Source organism: Poromitra crassiceps, assembly GCF_964638095.1.
Source record: "Poromitra crassiceps genome assembly, chromosome: 16".
Taxonomy (NCBI): domain Eukaryota; kingdom Metazoa; phylum Chordata; class Actinopteri; order Beryciformes; family Melamphaidae; genus Poromitra; species Poromitra crassiceps.
Window position 1 is genome coordinate 29,463,788 of NC_139645.1, and position 24,771 is coordinate 29,488,558.

The 24,771-nt window shown below is 42.1% G+C and overlaps 2 protein-coding genes across 2 annotated transcripts in view; one reads left to right on the plus strand and one right to left on the minus strand.

The window, feature by feature from the left end:
• The window catches only part of LOC310791573 (protein NLRC3-like), a gene marked incomplete at both ends in the record, with an annotated part of 34,367 nt that extends 20,182 nt beyond the window's left edge, over nucleotides 1-14,185 (minus strand). The window contains 6 exons of the mRNA XM_083653240.1: nucleotides 1,635-3,480; nucleotides 4,948-4,968; nucleotides 8,397-8,507; nucleotides 8,926-9,019; nucleotides 10,115-10,226; nucleotides 14,094-14,185. Coding sequence (XP_083509366.1) covers nucleotides 1,635-3,480; nucleotides 4,948-4,968; nucleotides 8,397-8,507; nucleotides 8,926-9,019; nucleotides 10,115-10,226; nucleotides 14,094-14,185 — 2,276 coding nt within the window. The remainder of the gene's footprint in view (nucleotides 1-1,634; nucleotides 3,481-4,947; nucleotides 4,969-8,396; nucleotides 8,508-8,925; nucleotides 9,020-10,114; nucleotides 10,227-14,093) is intronic.
• A 104-nt stretch (nucleotides 14,186-14,289) lies between these two features.
• On the plus strand, nucleotides 14,290-17,762 carry LOC310791574 (uncharacterized protein; the record flags this gene model as incomplete). The annotated part of the gene is made up of 5 exons (XM_083653241.1): nucleotides 14,290-14,330; nucleotides 14,676-14,821; nucleotides 16,506-16,638; nucleotides 16,771-16,906; nucleotides 17,592-17,762. 4 exons carry the CDS (start codon nucleotides 14,290-14,292, stop codon nucleotides 16,886-16,888), a joined length of 438 nt encoding a protein of 145 aa, XP_083509367.1. The 3' UTR covers nucleotides 16,889-16,906; nucleotides 17,592-17,762.
• Between the last annotated feature and the right edge of the window lie 7,009 nt (nucleotides 17,763-24,771).

Below are 24,771 nucleotides of genomic sequence, written 5' to 3' on the forward strand. Positions count from 1 at the left end.
GCGACATCCAGCTTTTTCCGCGTGTGTTTGTCACCGGCTACTACTGTATGCTTCCAGTTGAGAATAATAACGATGATCATGCGAATGGGCTGTCGCAGCAGTGGAGGACCTCAATTGTGGGAGCAGATTGGCTGCTGCCTTTTGCAGGCACATCTAACGTTAAAACGCTTCATGCATATCGATGCATACGGATGCGATGCGATTTCCGTTTCCTCAATGACTTATTCTCTGTTTTTCTCTGCCTTTCTGTTAACCTGGAGAGCACTGTCGCCACCTAAGGGTTCTGTAAAATAGGTTATAGACCTCCAATAGCTATAATATTTGTACAGGAGAGGCAGAAGGCTTTGATCGACGCCCCACCGTCAAAAAACGCAATTGACGAACATGTCCGTCCTTGGCACTCTACGTTACTATTTGAAATGACGAACATGTCCGTCCATGGCATTCAATGAGTTAAAACACCCGCGGCTTATAGTCCGGTGCGGCTTATATATGTAAAAAATAGTCAACTTTGCAGGTGCGGCTTATACACCGGTGCGGCTTATAGTCCGGAATTTACGGTACTCTTATACTCCGACTAGTAGTATTACTACCACCACCACCAATCATAATAATGATAATAATAATAAAATGATTAACAACAATAATAATAATGATAATGACTAGGACAATAATAATGATAATGTTTGTTGTTGTTGTTACTAGTGCACTACCCATGCCCGTTCTCTCACTCCCTATCTTCCCATTCACCCGCCCCCCCATGGGTACATCTACCCATTCCCCTTGCCCCATTCATACATCATGCTCTCCCCCCCGATTGGTGCAGTACCCATTACATATTGCCCATTCCCCTCCCCCTTGACATCACTGATGATGTCACACTGAAAATGTAAATATCGCTGTAGCTCCCCCTGTGGGCACATTTATAAAAAAAGAATCTCAGACTGCACTCGGTCAGGTCCCCCTAAGCACACTCCCCAGGTTTAAAGTCGATCAGAACAACGGTTCTTGAGATATGTGAAGGAGAGAGAGTGACAGACAGACAGACACTACTTGGATTATAGTATATATTATTATTATTTATACAGTATCATATTATTTGAAATTTCCCAAAAGTGGTTAATGTATCAGTAAAAACCACACATAAAACAATTCATAAATGCAAATTCATGGAAGCCTTTCTGTAAAAAGTGATTAAAAGTAGAATGAAAAATGACAGAGATTTTCAGCCTGACCTCCACAGTCAGTCAGGCTTCACCACAGATTTGGTCGCGTTTTAAGTTTTGAGCCTAAAACACTAAATTCATAAATATCTCTGATATGAGCTGAAGGCAGAATAATACAAGGGGGATCTTTCATAGAAATTACACCAATAAAGAGTTGATAGACTTAAAGAATCAAACTCACAACCTATCTGTTAGATTACTAATTGGAATGTGAAACTGAACGTGCAACAGTAATGACTTTACTCTGTTAGAGGAAAAGTAATGTGATTACTGTGTGCTACTGCTAAGTAGAACAACATTTGTGTATGTTTGAGGAACTATATATCTTTATAGTAATTCTGATTGTGTCAGCTATATTAAGGTCACTCTACACTGTTCTATACTGTTGGTATTCACATCAGGACTAACCGAGCCTTCCTGCAGTTCCTCACAGCTGGGATCAGCCTCTGTCGCCCAAGTGTTGATGTGTTGTAGGCCTCCAGGTCCAACACATCCAGAACCTCCTCTGACATCTGCAGCATGTAGGCCAGAGCTGAGCAGTGGATCTCAGAGAGTTTATCTGATCTGTTCTCTGACTTCAGGAACTGTTGGATCTCCTGATGTACTGACTGGTCATTCATCTCCATCAAACAGTGGAAGATGTTGATGCTTCTGTCTGGAGAGGTAATGAAGTGTTCCTGTTTTGTGTGATCAGTGTGCATCTTCTTCAGGTTTCTGATGACACTCTGGATGCTTTCTGGTCTGCTCTCTGTCTGACCCAGCAGGCCTGGTAACAGTTTCTGGCTAGACTCCAGTGAGAGACCATGAAGGAAGCGGACAAAGAGGTCCAGGTGGCCATTTTCACTCTTAAGGGATTTGACCATGGCTCTCCTCAGGAAGATATCCAGGGATTGTTCACTGCCTTTAGATGTTCCTCCTTCTTCTTCTTCTTCTTCTTCTTCTTCTTCTTCTTCTTCTTCTTCACCACCACCCAGGAATGTCTCCAGAACCTCCTTATCCTCCTCCTTATCCCTGTTTGTGTGACAGTGGAGCATGTAGACAGCAGCCAGAAACTCCTGAATGCTCAGATGGACAAAGCAGAAGACCTGCTGGTACAGCACACACTCCTCTTTAAAGATCTGTGTGAAGACTCCTGAGTACACTGAGGCTGCTGTGATATCAATGCCACACTTCTTCAGGTCAGCTTCATAGAAGATCAGGTTGCCTTTCTTCAACTGCTCAAAAGCCAGTTTTCCCAGAGAGATAATCATCTCCCTGGTCTCTGTCTCAGTTCTCTCAGGAAACTTGATGTTTTGCTGTTTGGACTGAACCAGCAGGAAGTGGATGTACATCTCAGTCAAGGTCTTGGGCAGGGCCTCTCTCTCACTGGCTTTGAACAGATGTTCCAGAACTGTAGCAGTGATCCAGCAGAAGACTGGGATGTGGCACATGATGTGGAGGGTTCGTGACGTCTTGATGTATTTGATTATTCTTTTGGCCTGCTGCTCATCTGTGAATCTATTCCTGAAGTACTCGTCCTTGTGTTCATCAGTGAAGCCTCTCACCTCTGTCACCATGTCAACATACCTCAGAGGGATCTGATTGGCTGCTGCAGGCCGTGTGGTTACCCAGAGGCGAGCAAGGGGAAGCAGTTTCCCATTGATGAGGTTTGTCAACAACACATCCACTGAGGTCAACTCGGTAACATCAGTCACAATCTCGTTTTTCATGAAGTCCAGAGGAAGTCGACACTCATCCAGACCGTCAAATATTAACACAATCTGGAACTCATCAAAGCTGCAGATTCCTGCTTTTTTGGTCTCAGGAAAGAAGAGATGAAGAAGTTCCACCAAGCTGAACTTTTTAACTTTCAGCAGATTCAGCTCTCGGAAAGTGAACAGGAATATGAACTGTATATCCTGGTTGGCTTTGTCTTCAGCCCAGTCCAGAGTGAACTTCTGTGTTAAGACTGTTTTCCCAATGCCAGCCACTCCCATTGTCATCACTGTTCTTGGTTTATTTCTTCCAGGTAAGGGTTTGAAGATGTCTTCACACATGATTGGTGTTTCTGATCTCTGCTTTCTGGATGCTGCTTCAATCAGTCTGACCTCATGTTCATAATTGACCTCTCCAGTCCCTCCCACTGTGATGTAAAGCTGTGTGTAGATCTGATTCAGAAGTTTTTTGTTTCCTGCTGTAGCAAACCATTCACACAGACACTGAAACTTCTGCTTCTGATTAGATTTGTGTTGATGTTGACACGAAGCAAGAGTTTCTGAAAGAATAAAAACAGATTAAATCAATGAGAGGTGAGTAAAGAGTAATGCAAACATGTCCTGATAATTTACACATTCCCAACTCCTTGGACTCTATTCCGCTAATTACTGGTGGGTTGACAAGCAGGTCCTGACTGGGTATAAGGTGCTGTTGTAGAATCAGCTATTATTACTCAACCAGAGTTTCAGAGCTGACCAGACCAAGCCACAGGAGAAGTGCTAACTAACATGGATTTAAACACATTTTTGAACAAAATGAGAGGAATAAGTATTTTGTGTGCATCTAAAAAGTCTTGGATCCTTTTTTACAGCTCATGAAAAATGGGAGCATATATTTTTGTCCAGTAGAGTTTGAGGTGAACAGGAAGGGGTGATTTGTCTCTTTCTTTATTCTTATTAGGGGGTCAAGCCCCGAAGGGGCTAACCCCTATTGTTTTTGCTCAGATTTTTATTTTTATTATAATATTTTTCTTTTTCCTCATCAGCTGCGATGCAAATTCCCGTGAGTTGTTACATCGCAGAGACCTGCAATTTGCCCACGATACAGCGATATTTTGTTTTTACGCCATTTTAGGGCATTGTGACATCATCACCATCACCCTTCCATGTTTTTCTATTGCTGACTTTGCCCAATTGCATGACATTTGCCCAGGTCAACTGCTGACCTACAGATGACGACACTTTTTTAGATCCATCCAGGTCAACTGCTGACCTGGGTGACAGATACTGATACAGTTATTCAAGATACAGATATTCAAGCCCCTTCAGGGGCAATAGGCTTGGTATTGCCGCTTGTGGCTATATTTCTTATTCCTCTTGCTCTCAAAAGTGTTTCTCATCTACGGATGATGTGGTGTGGTCTTGTAAAGCTAATCCATCAGCTAACATCAAGATTATGTTGCTCTGCTTGCTAAGACTGACAGCTGCTCTGCTCCTCCTCTCAACAAGCCACTGCTCTCTGGCTTTGCCCTTCCACCTCCAGCTCGCCCGCCGAACCTCAGCCTCGAACCTGCAACTCTACAACCAAACCACAACAGCCCCTTTTCTCAGTCCCCTGTACAACCTTGAACTGTGTTTTGTTCATATTTGCTAAATGCTTAATTGCTAGCTAGACCATCCTACCTTCATATACAGTAGGTCTACCTGTTTGCAAGGGGCCCTGTGTGTCACTGTCAGACCACAGTTGGTGAACAGCTGAGCAGCATTATTATCAGGACAAATTGCCAATTTTTCAAATGGCCACATGTCAGACAACATTTCACCTGCAGTTTGAACCGTCATCAAAATGTTGTATTGTAGCAATGTTATGATGAATTAAGCTTATATTCATACTGTTAAAACCTTTGCACCATAGATGTGGACACAATATTGCCAGGTCTAAAAGGTTTTTTCGGTTTAGATGAGCATAATTACTTTTATTTTTATGCATCAATAGGAATAATTGTATGAGTGATTTAGGTACTGACCTGGTTCCAGCTTCAGGGTCACTGCAGGAAAAGAAAGAAACCAATCACTGTTAGGCCAAATGAATAACTGTGAATCGTTGGATGTCTGCTAAACTTAAGTTCAGCTGAAGTGAAAGTTTGTAGTTTGGGGTGAACAGGAAGGGAGGAGAAAGATCAAGCATACTTCTACTGCAGTCAATATGATTTGCTATGTTTGCCAAAATGTGTCATGATCCTGTGGCTGCTGTGTTGTGACCCCGCCCCCGCACTTCCTGTGTTTTTTTCTCCCTCTTGCTCCCAAAAGTGTTTCTCATGTACGGCTAGCTGATGTGAAGATGGAGGTGTGGTTGTAGGGCTGATGTGATGTGGTGAAGCTGGAGGTGTGGTTGTAGGGTTGATGTGATGTGGTGAAGCTGGAGGTGGTGGAGGTGTGGTTGTAAAAATGTTGTATTGTAGCAATGTTATGATGAATTAAGCTTATATTCACACTGTTAAAACCTTTGCACCATAGACGTGGACACAATATTGCCAGGTCTAAAAGGTTTTTTGGCAACGCTTTAGATTAGCATAATTACTCCGGAGTTGGTGTAATCTTTTATACTAACAGTGTACAGATGTTAGTCATCTAACTTTGCCATCTTACGGCCATATTTCCAAGGTGCTGCTGTGTTGCGATGGCAACAGTGAGGGGGGCTTTTGTAAAGAACAAATAAAACATTTAAATAGCCCCACTTTTACCTTTACAGCTGTGGCTAAACTAATTGAGTAAAACTACATTGTTGAATACTACTGACCTAATTGGTCAATCATGACATTCTATGTTTTGCTAATTCTGTATAACAGACCGTTGCTAGGTAAAACAGACCATTGCTATGCACGCCGTTCTAAAATACTGGAGGACCACGTACAGACATATCAATCCACAGAAAGAAGTCCGGTAAATTTAACAGTAAATTTAGAGTTAGCATGGAAGTAGCCGTTGTCACAGTCAGTAGGCTATATCAATAATGTGTTATATCAATAATGTGTGTACTGTAGTCAGTATAGTGTAGTGTGTAGTGTAGTATAGTGTAGTGTGTGTGTGTGTGTGTGTGTGTGTGTGTGTGTGTGTACACTAGGGCTGCACAATGTATCGTATTTTCATCGTCATCGCGATATGAAAATGCGTGATGAACACATCGCAAAAGTCACGTGTTATCGCAATAAAAAAAACTGAGTTACGTGACGGGAGCAAATGCTCTTTCAATGTCTTTCACATGCAGCCAAAAGCTGCTCTCACCAAAGACACTATAAAGCAAGACACTTCAACTTCGAGTGACTCCCTGTATCTGTGTTTTCGCCGCGTCATTGACAAACAGCCAATCACAAGCTGATGACCAGGAGACCCGGAAGAGTACCATTTGGCGTAGCAAGCATGCGGTAGCATGGAGTTAGGTCTATCTATCTGCTCTCACTCGTCTCTAGCTACACTTAGCTCACATTAGCTTATCAGCGGCACTGTGGCGAAAAGGCACAGCACTTCTCTCATTTGGAATAATTTCGGATTTAAACGAGATGACACGCTGCAAACACAGGTACTGTGTAAAACATGCGGAGCAGTTGTGGGGAAACACAACAAACCTTCATCACCACCTGCAATATAACCACAAAGAACTGCACAAACAATTACAAGAAAGCCAAGCCGCAAAGCCAACAACGTCGAGTAGCAGCAAGAAGCGATTGCAGCAACCGTCAATTTCTTGGAGTTTAGCGAGCGTGACTCCTTACGAGACAACATCCAAACGCCACAAAGAAATAACAGACTCCATAACTCGTTGTTTGACGAAGGACATGATGCCTATTTGCAGTGGGCAAAGACGGGTTCCCCAAAATGTCTGCAGACCTGCAGGGAGGCTGTGGAGACAGAAGTGAGTCAAGCTGAATACTACTTCTTTATTTAATAGACATAGGCTATTCAATGTTTGGGGTCTATGTTAGCTGTCTATTAAAGCAGAATGACACGTTACCCCGCTAGCCGGGCTCATACTGTATGAGCGAGAAGCACCCGGCTAGCGTGGTAAAATAACACGCTACTGTAGCTAATATGTACCCTTTTATATTTTTGTTTATAGCATTTTTTCATTTATCGCACGTCATATCGTCATCGCAATATTGAACAGTGTTATCGCACATCGCAGCTTTTCCTCATATCGTGCAGCCCTAGTGTACACTGTAGTGTGTAGCCGGTAAAACAATACTGATTATGTGAAATCCCTTTCTGTTTTGTTCAGTGGGTGAGTCTGGCCTCCAGCCTGCCCACATCGATTTCAACAGACAACAGACAACAACACCTTCAGTCAATAGGCTACTTGACTTGACAGAGAACACCTTCAGTCAAGTGTCGCCAAATCCACTCAAAAAAACATTTTCTCTGCTGGTGCATACGCTTGTTCTTGGTTAATTGTTGTTATTGAGTCTATTTCTGCAATTACTGCAATTCTGGCTGTTTACTCTACAAACGTTAACATTTGTTGCTTCAGGAGCCACTATAGTTTTGCCAACTGTTACGTTGTCAACTACATGGACTCTCTCATTTCTGCACTTTGCTGGAGGCGGGCTGGAGACCAGACTGAATGTGAGGTCACATGATCAGGGTGGTTTACCAGGCTATGTAGTGTGTGGATGAGTGAGAAAATCGAAAATAAATCAACCCAAAAACTAAGCAAACCAAATAACCCAAGGAGGAGAGACATACTGACTGCCTGACCATGCAGGTGTCAGACCTCTCTCTAATGGTCTTGATGTCAAGGGGCTGTCTCACTGTAATAAGCAGGATAGTGTAGAGCAGCGAGTTGGTCATGATCACAAAATAAACCCCTGATCAACCTGAATGATCTCCCTTTCAGGAGGTGGAGGGGTCTTGAATCACCCTGAAAGAGTATGTATCAGTAGCTACTGTACTGTACTCACTGTTAGTACAAAAGATTACTGTGGAATCATTACGATGTACGTTGCAGGCTGTAATGTAAAGCTTTAGTGAAAACACCTGGTAATCTTTTATTCAAGTCTATGGGAGAGGAGTGCAGCGCCTCCTGTGTTGGCAGGGTGGAAATGGAACTCAAGAGAGGCAGTTCAACAACATTAAAGGAGAATTTCGTTTTTTTTCAACCTGGACCCTATTTCCCACACTGTATGGGTCTAATATAAAAATATGTCACGATGAGTTTATTAGACGCATACAGTGTGGGAAATAGGGTCCAGGTTGAAAAAAAAACGAAATTCTCCTTTAAGCATGGGGGGGGGGGGGGGGGGGGGGGGGGGGGCTGGTCTAGGCCCGGTTATGGAGTAAGGCAACTAACCCTAAATAAAAGACACACAATGTGAATACTATATCAATTAGAGGCAAAGATCCTTTTGATTACATCAGTATTAATAATATCAATTAGACAGTAATTCATTGTAAATAAATATAGTATTTCTTGGCTTCCTACCTGTTCTGCGTATGCGTTTGACAATGGGAATTATGACGAGCAGCAACATTGTCAGTACCACGAAGATGGTGACTATTCTCCCTGTTCTCCGTTTCCCTTCACCATCAGACTCTACAGAAAAACAACAGCAACAAGTGTTAAGTCAAGTCATGTTGCTTTATATTACAGCAAATCATAACAACAGTTATCTGAGATGCTTTACAAATGGTTGAAGACCAGGGTCTTTACTAAGTTTCAACCCAGCAATTTAAACAATTTCATAACATGCATTTGGCAGCAGCAGGAAGGAAAAAAACTCCTCGAGCAGACCTGGCTCTAGGTGGCATCTGCCTTGACTGGTGGGTTGAGATTAAGATAAATAGAGAGAGAGAGAGGGAGAGAGAGAGATAGAGAGAGGGAGGGAGGGAGGGGGAGACACGAGAGAGAGGGAGGGGAGAGACAAGAGAGAGAGAGGGAGGGGAGAGACAAGAGAGAGAAGGAGAGAGACGTAGTGGCAGAACTGCATTGTTGTTAAAGTGTTGTAACTCACTCGGGATGAGGGGGTTGCTGATGGGTTGGCTGACCTCCTCACTGACTGGGTTCTCCACCTTACAGCTGAATGATGCATACTTCAAATCCTTCACCTATAAAACCAGTGAAATATAAGATCACAAACCACATTTCACTTTCATTTTTAACAGTGCTCACTTGGTGCCTTTAGCCTTTGAGTTCCCTGGAGCTGGAGGATATTCAGTGTCTTGCTCAATGGCACTTCAGCAGCTTAAACCAGCTACTCTGGTTAAAGCACAGTCTTCTTAAGCCAACGCCCACATTGGAAGCATCCAAAAACACCACACCTCCTAAAGCACATGATGTAATCTGCTGTGTTGAGAGGAGCTGCTTAGACACAGTTCACAGAAGCTGCTAGCTAAGCACTTCACATGCTCACACTCTTTCAGTCTTTCACAGGTTTCCCATTGTAGCCCTGAAAATCTTTATGATATAAAACTGACCAAATCTAAAAAAAAATAGCAGATTTAGCGTGTGTGTGTATGTGTGTTTTTTTAGTCTGAGTGAAATGTTCTCTCTTTATGGTCTCTCCTGATTCTAAATATAGCTGAATCGCTTGGTTTGACCAAGTAAAACTATTCTTACTATTTTTACAAAATGTCCATGGAAAAATAAATGGTGGATGAAACCCCTTGGTTTGTATGTCTAACCCGGAAGAGGGCGTGACTTTGGCACTCTGTATTTGGGCTTGCTGCAGGAAGGGAGGTGGAGGAAGGGAGGGGGGTAAAACAGCTGAAAACTAGCGGCTGGTGCAATGAATATGTAATGCAAGTTGAACAAATCATTATGGTGTATTCCTGTAAAGGAATGCATTTGTTCATCTCCTGATATTACCAGTGGACATTAACTCAGTGGTTCTCAAAATGGGGTCTGGGGAACCCCAGAGGTCCATGAGAGGGTCCCCAGCAAAAAAAAGGATAACTTAATTTCACTATAATTCCATCCACAAGTAACACAATGACTGTTTTGGTCATGGTCTTCATACACTTTCTGTAATAAAACATCTAAAAGCTAAAATCTTATCAGATGGGAGTCTGTGGTCTAATTTGTGTCAGTTGATGTGAAAAAGTTTGAGAACCACTAACCATTAACTAACTCACACATGGACAGAAAGACTCAGCCAAAAAGACAGAGGTACAAACACTGTCAGTAGCATCGCTGTATTGTACCTTTGTAATGATCATTTGGTGTTTGAGTAACTCTGTGGAATTCTCTCTGGTGTTGTCTTTCTCCCAGGTGTAGCTGACTGGTTCAGTGTCTGTGGTGATGTTTGAGTCACAGCTCAGAAGACAGCGAGTCAAACCAGCATCACACAGTGTAGAGATGGAGGGTTTAGAGACAGTAGCTGTTGTTGATGGAGAGAAGAGGAGAACAGCTGTTACAGTCATGATCACTCACATGCACATTGTTCTTTCTCTGTCTCAATGCAGACAGCTGGAAAGAGACAGAGACACTCGCACACTTTGTGCACCTAATGTGCACTTAAAGGGATAGTTTGGATTTGTTGGTGTGAGTTTGTATGAGGTACTTGCATACAGTTTGTGTACTACATTTATGCAGCCAGCCTGGTCCCAGTTTGGACATCAGGAAAGTAGAGCTGTCTGCTTAAGGTGAAGGAGGCCATGAGAAAAATACATGAAGTGCTTCAGGTGCAGGTGGTGCAGCAGCCCCACTTCTTCCCCACTTAGCTCCACACCTGAAGATTTCAGCTAAAAACACGGTGTAAAAGACACTTTTTCAAGTGAACTTGGTATCTGAGGGCTTGTGGAGACTTGGATTACACCAGGTGAGCAGTATGGAAGCATTTTTTTTTTTTTTTTACATTTTTGGTTCCCTTCACACTCAGCAGACAGCTCTACTTGCGTGATGCGGCCGGTCTCCATTTCTCCAAACTGAAACCACGCCGGCTGCATTCTGCATGTAGTACACTGACTGTATGCATGTACCCCACATAAAGAAACTATCCCTTTAACATGAACAAACATGTAACATGGAGGGAGGGTTTCGGCACAATGTTAATAGATTGTATAAACATATCATGTAGCCACCATGATTGTCACTATTTTGAAGCCTTGAGTTTGGCATTTTGACCGTTGCCATCTTGTTCTTTTGTTTTGCCAGACAGAGCTGCCTGCTATTGGTCCGTGATAGGTGAGCTGCGAGATCACTGGACAGGTGACCTGTCAATCAAACCCCAAACAGGGTTTTTTCTGGCTCAAAATGAGGCGGAGGTGGTACTAGAGCCGATATTCACCGATTACTGATATGGCTGCAGAGTGCTGACATAGTGCATTTTTGAGCAGATATAGACCTTTTCTATGTGGATTGTGCACCGATATAACTATGTGCAAAGCTACTCAGAAGGCTGCTTTCTTGAACAAATAGGCCAACTTTATTTAAAAAAAAATTTTAACATTATGCATTGTCAACTTCTGGAAGTGAGCACTGAGGAAATAAAGAATAAAAATAGCATAGCTAAATAAACATCAGTAGCCAACAGTTACTGTATGTTCAGTATAATTGCAGTATACTTGCACTCAAAATATTAAAACAGGGCATCAATTTGATCAGCAAAGTTGAAATATCTTAGCATTATATGAATTCATCATGTTTATATTTATAATATGGTTTATTCTCATTTGTTGAACATGATTCTAAGAAAATTCCTGTGGATTAACACTGCTCTTATCAATCTAATGGAAACAAGCTTATCAAAGCAATATGTATTTCAAAAGGGGGCGGAGTTGGTAAAATGGTGCGTCATCACGTTGGTGCGCAGTGCAATGTTGGTAGTGCATTCTGGGAAGTGCCACGTTGGCATAGCCTTTGCAGCGCGAAAGCGGAAGGCAGGAGTCAGACCAAACACAGGGCTCCATTACAAACGAAAACGGATTACAAAATTTGCTAGCAGTGGAAGGTAAGTAATGTTGCATTTGCTCATATATTAATAATTTAAAACATGTTGTACGTTTTTTTACTTGATTACATGGCTTTACATTGCCTCCCAATGCTATTTAAACCGCACCGGGCCTAGCGGCACCAAGGTCTGTTTGAAAAACGGTACACAGTAAAAACTCCTGGGCTGTTTGTGTAAACATATAGTTGGTCTATTCACCTGGGTCAAGTATTCTGGGCTAGCTGTGGTACTATAAACACACTCTTGGGCTGCTCATAGCCCAATATGATTGGGTAAGAGGGCTTTAAGGGGGTATTTTGCGGTTGGACATCTGGTTGGGCTACTCTGGCCCATGTCCTGGTCCATTCATTTTCCCGCCAGCCCCTCAGTCCAGTGGAATTTTCTGGAAGCAGCAGCTTGTCTCCCTCCTCTCCCATATTAAGAAGTGAGCAGGATTTTACGGTAGGTTATATGAATACCTATTTATATTATTTTTAAATAAGTTGTGGTAAAAGCATGAGCTCAGTTCACTGATGGCATCATGGGGGATTTAGTGGCTTTCATTCTGTGTGTAACGGGATGTAGAAACACACTTCAAGGCTGCTACATGTCCAGGAGGCCTGACAGTAGCTAGCCAGTAGGCTACCCCCTCCCTACTGTAACCTAGATCCGGGCACTGCTGTCGACTCAACACAGCTTATGTGAAACTGCCATGGGTGTAGCATTACATAGCATAACTGCTATGTTTTTAACTTTATGTTACCGGTTCGCATGTTGTGGAGTGGATGGGAACTCTGTGGGTTGGGCTCCACGGTAAAAACAACAAACAAAACAGCAACACATAGCGTTAACGTTATTGAATGGATTTTTGTTTATCAGAGAGGAACAAGGCAAGCTAACTAGCTAACGCTAATTTTGGCTAGTGACTGACTTGTCTCTAAAAAAAACGAGTGGACAAGCTTTTTTACTTTTGTTAACAATGGTGATTCTGCCCTGCAGTTGGAGACTACCTAATGCTACAGCAGTCCGAGATGTCTTGAATGCGGTTATTTGAGATGGGTGAGTAACATTAGCCAATTTATAATTGCAAGAGGCTGATGTCAACGTTAGCTAGCTATGGCAATAAATCGGGTGGGGAGTAGATAACCTCAGCCTTTAGCAACTTTGCTAACGCTAAATGTTTAGCAGTGATTTTATGATCTAGACGATACAAACAAGGTATTGATCATATAACGTTATGGATTGTTTTCTGATCCAAGGAGTCAGGAGGTGGGAAGACATGTTTTAGTGGAGGAAAAAACAGCTGCAAGTAATGTATTTAATGCTAAGTAGCGCTACCATCATGTTCAATGAAGCCAGCCTTCCCTATTTGGCTGGCTAGCTACAACGTGAACGTAACTGCAAGGAGGAAACTCTTTAGGATTATTATCAATCCCGTTTTTTGATTTAAAGTTGGAGTTGGTGGAAAACCTGGGATTGATGCTTTTTGGCGTGGAGAGTGCATGGTCATGGGCCAGGAAGTTATCCACATCACCACATCAAGGGTAACGTTACGTTATTAAAAATATTCTGGCTGGCAGTGTTTGTGACATACAGTATGCATCTGCCAGGCTGTGATGCTGTTGAAGTTGGTTGTGTGTGTGTGTGTGTGTGTGTGTGTGTGTGTGTGTGTGTGTGTCTGTGTGTGTGTGTGTGTGTGTGTGTTGCGTGCGTGCGTGCGTGCGTGTGTGTGTGTGGATGATGTAGACTAGCCTATATTTTGGGGATGGTATGGACAGATATTTGGTTTAATGATATGTTGTGTACAACATGGATTTAAGCATTTGGATGTGATGTGCCCCCTTATGACATCACTGATGACATCGTCAGTGTGTGTGTGTGTCCCCTTATGACATCAGTGTTGACATCATCAGTCTTATGCCTCTGTGTGTGTGTGTGTGTGTGTGTGTGTGTGTGTGTGTGCGCCTGATGACATCACTTCCAGTTGAGTGACATCACTTCCTGCACGAGTTGCACCTCGGGGCGAGCTGCAGAGTGAAGTAATTGGCGGCAGCTGGCATTTTTCGGGATTGGTGGTGCCGAGCAAACCCGAGGGGCGAAGGGACACAGACGGGACCACAACGGGGGGAAACAGCCCTTGGAGTAAGCACAGGATCAATGCTCTCAATGCATCAGAAAAGGAGAGGTCATCTCCTAGATCCTGAATCCTTGCGTGTGAGTAATCTGTTAGCCTGGCCAGCTGACTCACTCACCTGTTCTCTCCCTTCCAGTTTGGGCTGCCGAACGAGCCGTCATCGTGGAACCCTGTGGTCAAGATGGGACTCCCGTTGCTCGCCATCCCCATCTCCAAGCGCTATCCAGCGTCTCCAGGCGCCATCTCCCTCTCAAACGCTATCTAGCGTCTGCAAACGCCATCACCATCTCCAAACGCTATATCTAGCATCATCAATGTCATCGCCCACGAAGGACGCACAGCCAACACGGCGCAGGTAGGTAAAACTACAGTATACAAAAACTGCTTTGATGTAGTAATTTTACAAAGTTTCAAATTAATTCCTGAATTTTCTTTTGTTAATAACAATCTCATGAGTAATAGTTGTTTGTCAAATTGTATTTGCCATAAAAAATGTTTAGAGTGATAACACGTTATAGACTAGAGGCTATTTTGCACGGATACAGTATATAGGTGTGCCTTGAGATTTTGTCTCGCCCCTTTGGGTTCGCAAACCACTGCCTGAGACAACATATTACTACCGTTTCAGGCACCTGAGTTGCAGCTCCGAACTGTGCCCTCCCATCCCACCAGTTGTGACCCACTCTGCATCCTCACTCAGACTCAGGAAAGGCCAGTTTGCCGACCTGGCTGCCACAATCAGGTCCTGGGAGGACGACCTAAGCCACCCGCCCATTCGCAAAGAGAATGCCCAAGGGAAGCCTGCTACCGCCTGTGTTCCCAAACTGTCCTCCAGAGACGCCATTGGTAGGTTTTTCCCCCAGTCGTCTTATTCCTCAGCACAAATGGACAATAATGTTATTTCTGTGTCCGTGTCTATTTCAGTGAATCAGATTTGTATTCATTACTTTATTATTACTTATGTTAACTTTATAATAGTTTATTTGACTACCAGCTCTATTATGAGAGCACAATGCTTACTGATGCATTTCATAAACACTGATAAACTGTATACTGTACAACAGGCTAGACAGACTGCAGTTCTGCGGGGGTATTGCGAGAAAAACGGCAATAGGTCTTTAAGCTTATTATTATGTCCATTAATTTTGCCTAATGTCAACATTGTTTGAGCATAAATAGCCCAATCTGCGAACCCAGAGTCTTTTTCGGCACGTAAATAGACTCTGGGACAGCCGTAACTTTTTTTTAGGATTCCTGTACAGTGCGGATCTTCCGCCTGGGACTTCCACTTCCGCGCAGCGGTGCCTTTTAAAAACATACATTGCGTCGCTTTTATTTTTAATACTAAATGTCAAAATGTGTATATAATATATTCACTAGCGTTCAGGAACGGAACTCTTATATTCACCGGTACAACAAAAGTGCACTGCGCGGAGGCAGAAGTCCCGGGCGGAACATTCACGCTGTACAGGAAGCCTAAAAAAAAGGTACGGCTGTCCCAGAGTCCCAGATTGTGAATAGCCTAACCTACTTACTCATAAACTGTAGGCACGGAGCATTCCTCCTGTTGCAGTCGTGGATCGTATAGGCTACTTTTTTACTTTCACTTATGCCTTTCACCTTGCTGTGTGAGGTGGTTTCCTCTTTTCTTTTTTTAATGAATGAGCTGAGCTTCAATCTGTCTTCCCGCGGGGACTTTTTAAGACAGATGTCGATTCGGTGCTATGACTACCTCCACTGGCGGAACGAAAGGCGTAACAAAATGACACTCTATTACGTTCCTGTGACTTTTAGACAGGAGGCGAGGCGTAACGATGCCACAGTGATTGCGGCTTTCACAGGCTGTGTAAAAGGGGCTTAGGTCTGGAGTAATCTCTGGGCTTCTGCAGCCAAGCAAAGACCAACAGATGTAGCCTATAGAGGGGGAAAACACTGCCTACCTCAAAACTTCACTATAGAAAAAAATAACAACATTGCAACAAAATCAGCATCTGTGTATGAATTTCTAAAATCCAATATAACTTAGGCATAGCATTACTTCAACGTAACACATATTACAGGCACATTGCTAAATGTGCTTGAGAAATTAAATGGTACAAAGAACTGAACAAGTACAAACAGGGATGCAAACACCGTGCATGGCGATTTTTTCCCCATGTAAATTTAGGTTGGTATTTAGGTCTTTTCCTGGGATGCGTTTTGTGGCAGGCTGATTGCATGTTCCTTTGCATCTACATTAAACTAAGATATAGATTTTTTTCTTTTAATATTTGCTTGGTTATTTTTGCAGACATTAACATTTTTGGTGGGCTGAGCATTGCTTGTGCCTCCTTTTGGATTCAGTTCTGTTTGATGTCAAATGTCTCTTTTGTGACGTCATGCACGTAGCAGTGTGAGCTGTGGTTGGTCTAATGTGGGGACAGACAGACAGATAAATGCCCTCACTAGCTAATCATCTATCATCTATATTGTAGATCATCTCTGTCCTCCTATCCCTTCACTCTTCCATTCTCTCCTCTTTTCTCCCCAGAAGATGCAATGTACACTGAGCCCTGGGAGGAGGACGGTGCACCTTTGAAGAAACAGAAGCTTCTGGAGCTCTGCAAGTTCAAAAGTGGAGACGAGTGTCTGTACCAGTACCATCACTCGACAATGCAGTGCAAGTGAGTTTTTTAACAAACAAAAAAGGGACAAAGGCATTTTTTTTAATCACTCAAGGCATTAGACTTAATTTAATGTGGAGCTAAATTGCTTAAAAATTAATTAATATTTATGTCTTGTTTTTCTTTCTGTAGGACTTTTCCCACCTGCAAATTTTGGGATAAATGCCACTTTGTCCATCCGAACATGATGCAAGGTGCACCAAGCCAGACTGTCCTTTCACTCATGTCAGCAGCCACAAAAGCACAGTAGCCTCTCCGCCCAGGCCAGGTGAAGTCTCATTCTCACTGTGACTAATACTACTACTAACCCCTCGCTCTTTGTCAGGAGATCACACATATGAGATCACACATATGAGATGACACAGACTCATATTTATGCCTCCGCTGGCGATAGCTGAGCCGGAGGCATTATGGTTTCGGGTTGTCTGTACATCCGTCTCATGTTCGTTAATGCGATATCTCAAGAACGCCTTGAAGGAATTTCATCACATTTGGCTCAAACATGCACTTGGACTCAAGGATGAACTGATTAAATTTGTGACCTAACAAATGCCATTTTCTACCTCGTTAACGCAATATCTCAGGAACGCCTCGACTGAATTTCATCACATTTGGCTCAAACATCCATGTGGACTCAAGGATGAACGGAATACATTTTGGTGGCCAAAGGTCAAGGTCACTGTGACCTCACGAATGCCATTTTCAAGCTCGATGCAATCTCTCAGTAACGCCTGAATTTCTTCACATTTGGCTCAAACATCCAAGTCTGGACATGCATGGATGTCGACTGCTCACTTGTTGGCGGAGGCATATATCCGCAGTGCGGTCGTTCTTCTAGTTAGAAATGTGTGTTTTATTCCTACTCATGCCTTCACTCAGGAAAATATACGAGCATTGGAGGGGAAAAAGTGCATTCCAATAAATGTTTTTCCTCTTGTCTGTTTGCTGCCCAGTGTAAACGCGATGGATCTACCTTCTACCACAGTCACCACAGCTGTGCCTCCGAGACATGCCCTGAAGTGGACTAAAACTCAGAGCAGGTGAGCAGAGCGGGGATAATGCAGACAACCCAGTGATTTCACCATCATGGGGAAAAAGATGACAACGTGCCAGACGTGCCATGTTTCAGGCCACGGCATCGAAACAGTGACTCTTTGATGGAGGCTGTAGATGTTCGTTTCAAGACTTTCTTTGTGTTTGACATCAATTACACCAAGCGGTGCCTCCCCACCTGGGAATTTCTCCAGCATGCGGTGTATCATATTGACGGACATGAGACCCCATCTGATTCTTTAAGACAAGTGTTTTCAACCTGCACCTATATAGATATAGATATAGATATAGATATATATAGATATAGATATATATATATCTATATATAGATATAGATATATATAGATATATATAGATATAGATATTGATATATAGATATACATATTGATATATAGATGTGTGTGTGTATATGTGTGTGTGTGTGTTAAAGCAGTGATTCTTAACCTTTTTCATATCAAGGACCCCTAATTCAGTCCACATTAGATGTACAGACCTTAGATGTACACTACAGAGATGTACAGTCTCTTGAACTCAAATCTGAGAATGTTTTTATTGTCAGATATCATTTTGTCCAGAAGCCCATGACGGTATGTAGGTAGAGAGAGAACAGAGAATCTAATCTAAATACTTGCAGTATTATACTTTCTCTAATTGTGTCAACGTCTTGTAAATGAAATAATGCTGAAGTTTAACAATTCATCAGTTATAACTCCCTCAAGGACCCCTGGTGGTCCCCAAAGCCCACGTTACAAACAGATTGATACATTTTATTTTTTTTATACACTGATTTTATGCTATGCTTATGCTATTCACTGTTTGTGTTTAAGAAGCTGTTCCATCAACTGGTGTTTTTATATACAGCCATTTTGCAAGATACTGAGGGAAGTAGATATACTGAGATTATATGCATCCAAACCTGAGCAATGTGATTTGTTTGTTGGTTTATTTAGCCTGCCTGTATACACAAAGCCACATTAGAGGTACATGGCTTTGTGTGTACCCTTGTGCAGCTGTACATTTTGTAAAATGTAATTAAATGTGCATTTACAGTGGCCTTTTTTGTATAGTGTGTTTGTATGATTATGGGAAATTATTATTAATCAAACAAAATAATATTTGTAATAATAATAATAACAATAATAATAATAGTTATATAATAATAACTATTATTATTATTATTATTATTATTATTATTATTATTATTATTATTATTATTATTATTATTATTATTATAGCCCAGAATATGGGTAATGTTTAACCCAGCAATAAAGTTAATTTCACTCAAGGTTGGGTCAAATGAACACCCCAGCAAATAGCCCAATGTATGGTTAATATAACCCAGCAATAGAGTTAATGTAACTCACTAGGTGGGTCAAATGAACAACCCAGTATTATGGGCTAAATAGTAAAACCCAGCACCTGGGCTAAATCAGCCCACCATGTGTCCTGTCCAATAGTGACCCAGGGGGGGGGTTAAGGTTGGGTTGTTTTTTAGCCCAGTAGTTTTAAGAGTGTAGATTTAACGCTACTCTCTAGCTTGATCAATTGCACCCTTTATATCTGTCGATGTGACTCTAATAACCTGAAGATAATTGCTGTTGACACCATGAAAATCTCCCGGTGGTCTGGATGTTCATCTAATGGATGTTCAGCTACGTATTTTGCTATTTTACCGTGAACCTTTTGCAATGTCATGCAGCCATTTTCAGACATTTTCCGCCATTTTCCGACACACACCAGCTTTCCCTTTTGAATACATAATGGCGAATTTATTTATTATTTCAAGTGGCTCTAACTACTTTCTAACTGTAAATAATTCGTGGTAACAGTTACCCTAAGGTAGGCAGAGCAGCAACCTTTGGAAATACCCTATTTAAGCTGAGTTGGTGGTGGCACGATGCACGCGGGGGAATCAACGTTAAATGAACCCACATGCGCGGGGGGGGGGGGATTAACGTTAAATCAGCCCACACGCGGGGGGGGGGGGGGGGGATTAATGTTAAATAAGCCCACATTTATATGTGGAGGTACTTTTTTTTTCAAGGAAGGTATAGGTCTTTATAGTAGCCTAATACTCATCGCTATAAGTGGATTCCACTGTAGATGAATGTAGGCTATAATATAGAATCATAATATAGGCTAGGAATTACAAGATGCAATACAAGCTATAGCTTACCATATAAGATACAATACAAGAATTATAGATCTATAGTATCTATAATTTATAGAAACAGCTGCCTGTGATTAACTGGACTGGGAGGGGAGTGAATAGGCTATGTGTTGAAAAAGCTATTGTATTTTTAATTGTAGGCCTATATGTTTGATTTGAGAGCAAGATAAAATATGTTTGCTCTTGTTGAAGCTTGGGCTAAAAGCCCCTGAATTACATTCATCTTTTAAAATAAAGATGTGTTTAAAAAGCTATTGCATGTAAAAAATCTATTGTTACATTTTCAGTAATGTGCCTTTTCACTGGGTAAATAAGAAGTGAGCTTGAAATGAACTGAGCGGCTCATTTTTTGGGACAAAGCTATGAATGTGAACATTTTAATCTGCATGAGCTGAACTTTGAGCTAGCTCTGGTGAAGTGTGAGCTTACACAACACTGTGTCACACTTAAAGCAGAGTTCTGCCAAGGTGTTTGAAGTGCTTGAATTTAGAGACAAAAATTCAAAATAACGTTTGGTGTTCAATTTAATTAAAAAAATTAAAAAAATATTTAAAAAGTATTAAATTTAACTGTTTATACCTGTGGACACCCATAGCACTATGCATACTCAATGATTTATTTTTCGGATGGCGGATAAAAAAAAAATGGGCTCTGTGTGTAAACTGATATTCAAACTGAGTCAACTCAAACTAATTTTATCATCTACTCAAGAACAGCCAAATCCACAAGTGGGCATGGCTTCGAAGGTCTGGGCTCCAGACCTATAGGCTATAAATTCCTTGTCCATGGATAACATTTTGATGTTTTATTTATTTTATTTTATTAGTTTATTTGGCAGGGACATATCCCAAAAAACCATTAAACCCCATAGGGGAAGAGATGCTTTGTAACAGATTTAGCCATAGGCTAAAAGTACTTGCAATTTCATTTTCTGAACCCTGTTAAAGGAGAACTTCACCGAATGCTTCACAATTTTCTTTTCTTTTTTACAGCAGTGTCCCCTCTGCACCTCCTCACATGGTAAGTTCATATTTTTGTCATATTAGTGTCTATTATCGTAATGTACCAGGAATTGATCCACCCGGTGGTGGCTGCATAATGAGTGTTGGTCAGTCTGTTTACTTGACAATTTAGCAGGAATAAAAAATATTTAAAGTGTGTTGTGCAGGTTAAAAAAGTGAATTTACGTTTTGGGCTTGAGGTTCCTATGGAAATACCCCCCCCCCCCCCCTCCCCTAGAAATAAGCCGCGGAGGGGCAGGGTACGTTGCCGAGTCCTGCTCGGCTGGAATCCACTCCAGTCTGAGCGGCTCGCTTCACCTCACCGGCCCCTCTCTCTCCCCTTCCACAGCGCAACACAGCCGGCTTGGTGAAGTGAAGGTAGGCCTACTATCGAGCCCTGTGTCCACGTTACATTCCCCTCTGCACCTCCTCACATGGTAAGTTCATATTTTGGTCATATTAGTGTTTATTATCATAATGTCCCAGGAATTGATCCACCCGGTGGCTGCGTAATGAGTGTTGGTCAGTCTGAATTGAATGGAAATAAACCCCCCCCCCCCCTAGAAATAAGCCACGGAGGGGCAGGGTACGTTGCTGAGTCCCGCTCGGCTGGAGTCCACTCCAGCTTCACCGCACTGGCCCCTCTCTCTCCCCGGCCACAACGCAACACAGTTGAAGTGAAGGTAGGCCTACTATCGAGCCCTGTGACCAGGTTACATTCACACACACGTTGTTGGTCAGGATCTGACTGTAACATCAACGTTAGCCTGCACCGTTCAATATTGCGAGTGCTGTATCAATCAACTTTCACTTTGGAAACAGGCGAGTTAAATTCACATTTGAAGACTTGTACTCACTGTGGGTTGAAAACAGGAAAGAACGTGAAGTTTCTTCTTTCTCTTAAAAGTTTTCACAACAAAATAACTGACTTCTCATGCACGGGGGACGCCCCGGCGACATTAAACAAGCGCTCCCAGTGCAGAGAAGCAGTAGAGCGGAGGGGGGGGAGGGGAAGCTTCTCTGAGTCTGAACTGGGGGCGTTCGTTTAATGCTGCCGGCGCGTCCCGGTAAGTTGACTTGGTATGTTTTATTATTAAAACGGCACAAATTTAATTCGAACAGATAATTAATCACAATGATCCGATGTAGAAGACACAGAGGTCGATGGGGGGTCGGCCAATCACGATGGTCGATGCCATCGTCCATCGTGCCAAGGGCATGATGATTTATTTTTCGGATGGCGGATAAAAAAAAAACGGGCTCTGTGTGTAAACTGATATTCAAACTGAGTCAACTCAAACTAATTTTATCATCTACTCAAGAACAGCCAAATCCACAAGTGGGCATGGCTTCGAAGGTCTGGGCTCCAGACCTATAGGCTATAAAGTCCTTGTCCATGGATAACATTTTGATGTTTTATTTATTTTATTTTATTAGTTTATTTGGCAGGGACATATCCCAAAAAACCATTAAACCCCATAGGGGAAGAGATGCTTTGTAACAGATTTAGCCATAGGCTAAAAGTACTTGCAATTTCATTTTCTGAACCCTGTTAAAGGAGAACTTCACCGAATGCTTCACAATTTTCTTTTATTTTTTACAGCAGTGTCCCCTCTGCACCTCCTCACATGGTAAGTTCATATTTTTGTCATATTAGTGTCTATTATCGTAATGTACCAGGAATTGATCCACCCGGTGGTGGCTGCATAATGAGTGTTGGTCAGTCTGAACTTACGTTTTGGACTTGAGATTCCTATGGAAATAACCCCCCCACCCCTAGAAATACGTTACTAGCCCCAACACTGACGACAACAAAGATCTTGAGTAGGGCTGGGCAATATGGACCAAAAATCATATCTCAGTATTTTTAGGCTGAATGACGAAATATGATATATCTTGGTATTTTCTACAAAGTGGGATAGATTTTCAATTGTAAATTGGGCCGGGCGATATGGACTCTTACAAAATATATTTACACAATAAGATTTTTGATAAAAAATCATCAGTGAATAATGATATAATGAATAATGTTAAGTGGGTAAAGGCAAATAATAGAACAGCTGCCTTGATGGCGTCTCTTCTGGTCGAGTGTCTGTGACGTCGCGTAGCGCGGGCGAGTGTCTGTGACGAGGTTTGATGCGTTTGACTAACCCTATGCATGGGCCCTCCCTTCCTGTTTGTCCGAGTGTGAGAGGGAGAGCTGACAAGAGGAAACGTGAAGCGAGTCATGCCGGCGGTTTAAGTTATAAACATTGCGTGCCAATTATACTCTAATATTCACAATATAGTCATTTACTACATCTCACGTGGCACAAGCCGAGATACATCGAATATATTCGATATATCGCCCAGCCCTACTTCATCTAGTTCATGTAAAAGCAGTGGGTATAACATAATTGACATTTCTGTTTTGGATATTTCATTTAGTTGCTGCGCAAGGTCAAAGAGGACTCCTCTGATGTTGAAAACGCTGGTGTGGCACGTGCCTCTGTAAGTTTTACAACCCAGGTTAATTTGTCATGTCATTTAAGAAGTAGCAAAGTCATTTTTGTTAAATGTTCCATTTTGTGTAAAACAGGATTTTCCTTGCCTTTTTTATTATAAAGGACCTGGGTGTGCTATATGCCTATTTCACATGCCAATCAAATCAGCCATTTTGTTTCTAAAGGCAGGAACTACAATGGGTGCAAGCAAGAGATTGATTGGAGCCCCCCCCCGGGATTGGACCATAGTCGAGTTGCGCGGCACTAATCAAGGTCTTGCTTGCACCTGTTTTAGTTCCTGCCTTTAGACAGAAGATGGCTGATTTGGGTGGCATGTGAAATAGGCTAATATAAGCATCATGGAAGTCTCAAAACAAATGATGCCCAGATAAATCCACACCATCCATGTAAGGAAAAAAGTCCTCCAAACGAGCCGTTTAGACTTCCGTAACTGATGTCACAAAGTAACTAATTTAATTTGCCCGCTTACATCGCTGCCCCGCCAACCGAATGCAGAAGACCAAACCTTGTTGTCTGTAGCATAGCTGTGTAGAATGGAAAAATGTCCAGAAAACAATAAACTCCATCAAAGATTGATCTATCCTAACAAATCATTTTATTAGAGGTCCCGCCCTAGTTAATGAGGGCAGAGACAGAGCACATACAGAAGTCCCACAGAGGCTGGATTTTGGGGGGGGAATTGCCAACAGAATTCATAACTTTGTTTTAAGACCATGATACATTTTTAAAACATGATACAACAACTAAAAATAGCATAAAATGAGGAATTTCATTCATAATATGTCTGTATCCTCATCCTGTAGAAACCTGCCTGTCAATGCTAATGTGACTCCAGATAAAAAGCATTTCATGTGTTATGAAATGTATGTGTACGTGTCAAATAAGTCAGTTTTCTCTTTACTAGAATGGATGTGGCGTACTGTCTCCATATGAACTAGAGCGCCTAGAGAACATCATACAGAGCCGAGAATTCCTGTCCTCCATCAACTTATTGCAGGTACATGAAGCAGAAGACCCTCACACACACTCAGACACACGCATACATACACACAAAACCAGGGTGCTTTTGGTTGGTCAAGCATTTCAGTGATTCTCAAACCTCTTTTGGCTTCATTACCCCCTTTCCCTGATTTCTGAATCCAAGTAACCCCTTTACACAACTACATCATTTTGCTTAGAAAACTGCAAGAGAAAACTATAGCATATGATGCAATGAATGAATGATAAGCCACCTTTTGACAAATGTAACTTTACAAAAGAGTTGCAATTAATGCCTCCTGAGCAGATTCATTTTAACATTTCATTTTCATGATTTCTTCACATTTTCTTTATTTTGCCCTTTCGATCAAGTACCCCCTGTAGTACTTCCACGTACCCCTAGGCTAGGCGTGTCAGGGATATGATA